General features: G+C 67.0%; 1 protein-coding gene across 1 annotated transcript in view; it reads right to left on the bottom strand.

The window, feature by feature from the left end:
• Positions 1 to 546: 546 nt before the first annotated feature.
• The window catches only part of MNEG_8969 (hypothetical protein), a gene marked incomplete at both ends in the record, with an annotated part of 3,157 nt that continues 1,366 nt past the window's right edge, over positions 547 to 2,337 (bottom strand). The window contains 5 exons of the mRNA XM_014042561.1: positions 547 to 556; positions 636 to 781; positions 1,178 to 1,288; positions 1,594 to 1,738; positions 1,927 to 2,042. Coding sequence (XP_013898015.1) covers positions 547 to 556; positions 636 to 781; positions 1,178 to 1,288; positions 1,594 to 1,738; positions 1,927 to 2,042 — 528 coding nt within the window. The remainder of the gene's footprint in view (positions 557 to 635; positions 782 to 1,177; positions 1,289 to 1,593; positions 1,739 to 1,926; positions 2,043 to 2,337) is intronic.

Here is a 2,337-nt window from a genome sequence, read left to right as displayed (position 1 = left end):
GGGGGGGGGGGGGAGGGGGAGGCCACGTAATGCAGCCACAGGGAACGGGTTGCGGCCACCAAGCAGCAGCTGCCGCACCCAATGCCAGGCTCAGGTGAGACGCAAACATCCCCTTGTCCCCCCTCCGATAAACATGCACGCGCACTTTAAAGCACCCATGCGGACAGACACGCCGCAGCGGCGACCACCGCCAACAGGGTGCGCCCGCCATATTCGACGGCCCACGGGCCACAAGATGCGCAACACCACGCGTGCCCACCCGCGGCGCCCGCGCGCTCCATGCAGAGGTAGAGGCGGCGCGTGGCGATGGTGAGGGCGCCGCTGCTCATCAGCCTCTGGCCCGCGCCGGGCAGCCGGCCCACGTCGGCGCGCCAAATCAGGAAGCGCCTGGTTGGTGATTCGGGAGCCATCATTCAAGGTGTATGCGGGTTTGGGGGATGGAGCGTGTGAAGCGTGGGACAATTCGTGTATAGCGCTCTGGAGGAGCACATGGGCGCACAGCGGAGCAGCGGTGGCAGTTTCATCCCACCGCGGTCGCGACACGCATCAGCTGCGTCTGTGAGGGTGGGAGTCACAGGGCGCAGCGGGCGGCAGAGTTGTGGGGCTGGCGGGTGAGTCGGCGACCATGACCCCACCTCTGGTGGTGGCCGCTGATTTGTGCAGCCACCGCCTGCAGCACCCTGTCCTTGAGCAGCGGCGTGAGGGCCCAGTGGCGCGGCATCTGCAGGCACCAGTCCACCAGGGCTGACACCTCCTCCTGCTGCAAGGCGCCCCACTCCACCTGAGAGTGTGCCGTTTTGGGGTGGCGAGGGGGACTGAAGACATGCGGGGTGGCTTTCTGGACTAGCACGGCAGCCTCATTGGACAGCAGCCAACCGCCGCGGCCCTGCGCCGCCCAGGTCCTCAACAGCGCCGCCACCAGCCACCCGAGTCACCCACGTGGCATCACATCTCATCGCATGGCAAAGGGACGTGTCAGGGCATCCGTCTGCGGTGACGCGGCCTTTCCTCTGCCTTGTCTTTCCATCTTGCATGACGTCCATAAACACACACACACACACACACACACACACGAACGTGCGCGTGCCTTCATCCGCAGACCCTGCGCTCGTGGGCGCTTTGTCCCTCCCCCCGCCCTGAAACACAGGTCAGGCCTGCTCCCTGCGACTACCCCCACCTGGTCCAGCATGGCGGGCACTGTGTCGGGGTCCAGGGCCGCGGCCACCTCCAGCATCACGTGGATCAGAAGGACCTCGGGGCCCTGCCCGTTCCACGCCGCATCATGGCCCTGGAGGCGATCGAATACAGAATGCAAGTTTGAGGGACGAGGGTTGGATCGAGGAAGGCGCGGGGGCAGGGGGTGGCGGCAGGACTGCATGAGCAGCAAGGCGGGTGCCACCCACAGTGTGCGAGGCCGTGCGACTTGCAGGGAGGGAGGCAAGGGTGGCATGCAGGTAGGCAGGCAAGCAAGCTGCCCGCACCGACAGCGCAGAAATAAATCTGGGCGCAAGCTGCACTCTCAGAAGCTGCTGGACCAAATCGTATAACCCCTTTCAACCCCTGCGCATCCAGCCGGCCTCCAACCGCCCGCACCTGCCGCAGGAGGGCCATCTGGGCGGCGCCGTCGCCGGCGTAGGGGGGGCTGCGCAGGATGTGGGAGAGCACCACGCGGCGACCCGCCGCGTCCCGCTGCGCCGCGCACGCAAAGTGGCGCGCCAGGGAGGACGCAAACTCCACCCTGCGGGCGCGCCGGCAGGCAAAGTAGGCAGCCGCGACAAAAACAGCATCAGACCTGCGGCTTCAGCTAGGCCCCGCACTGAAACCAAGTCTTTGGCAAACCCCATCCGGCCAGGCACGGCCTGTGCCGACAGGGAAACTCGCTGCAGCGGTGGCGCTGGCGCCATCCCCCCGGCCTGCGAGTCGCACCTGCTGAGGTCGCAGGCCAGATCATACACCGCGGTGATCCAGGCGGGGTCCGCCTCGGGATCCTCAAAGGCGGTCGATGCCAGGTAGCTCTCGCAGGCCGCCATCAGGGCCGGCATCTGCACGGCAGTGCGAGGCGGTGGTGACGGCGGGGCTGTCTGAGCGCGCGATGCTGGCGGCGGGCGGCTGGCATGGAGGAGCCCCAGGGGTGCAGGGAGGCGCAGCGCCGGCGCAATGGCGTGCGTTGGGGTGGTTTGCAAGAAAATGTGCCCGGGAAGGTATGCGTGTTGCGGAGAGTGCAGCGACTGAGCGACGGTGTAGGCAGGTGCAGACGCAGGGCACCGTGCCACATTGGCTTCACACACCTTCCGAGGTGACTACACCCGTGCTGCCGCGATTTCAACCCCCGCGGCA

Source organism: Monoraphidium neglectum, assembly GCF_000611645.1.
Source record: "Monoraphidium neglectum strain SAG 48.87 unplaced genomic scaffold scaffold01771, whole genome shotgun sequence".
Taxonomy (NCBI): Eukaryota; Viridiplantae; Chlorophyta; class Chlorophyceae; order Sphaeropleales; family Selenastraceae; genus Monoraphidium; species Monoraphidium neglectum.
Note: the sequence above shows the minus strand (reverse complement) of the source record. Positions and strands in the feature narration are given on the sequence as shown.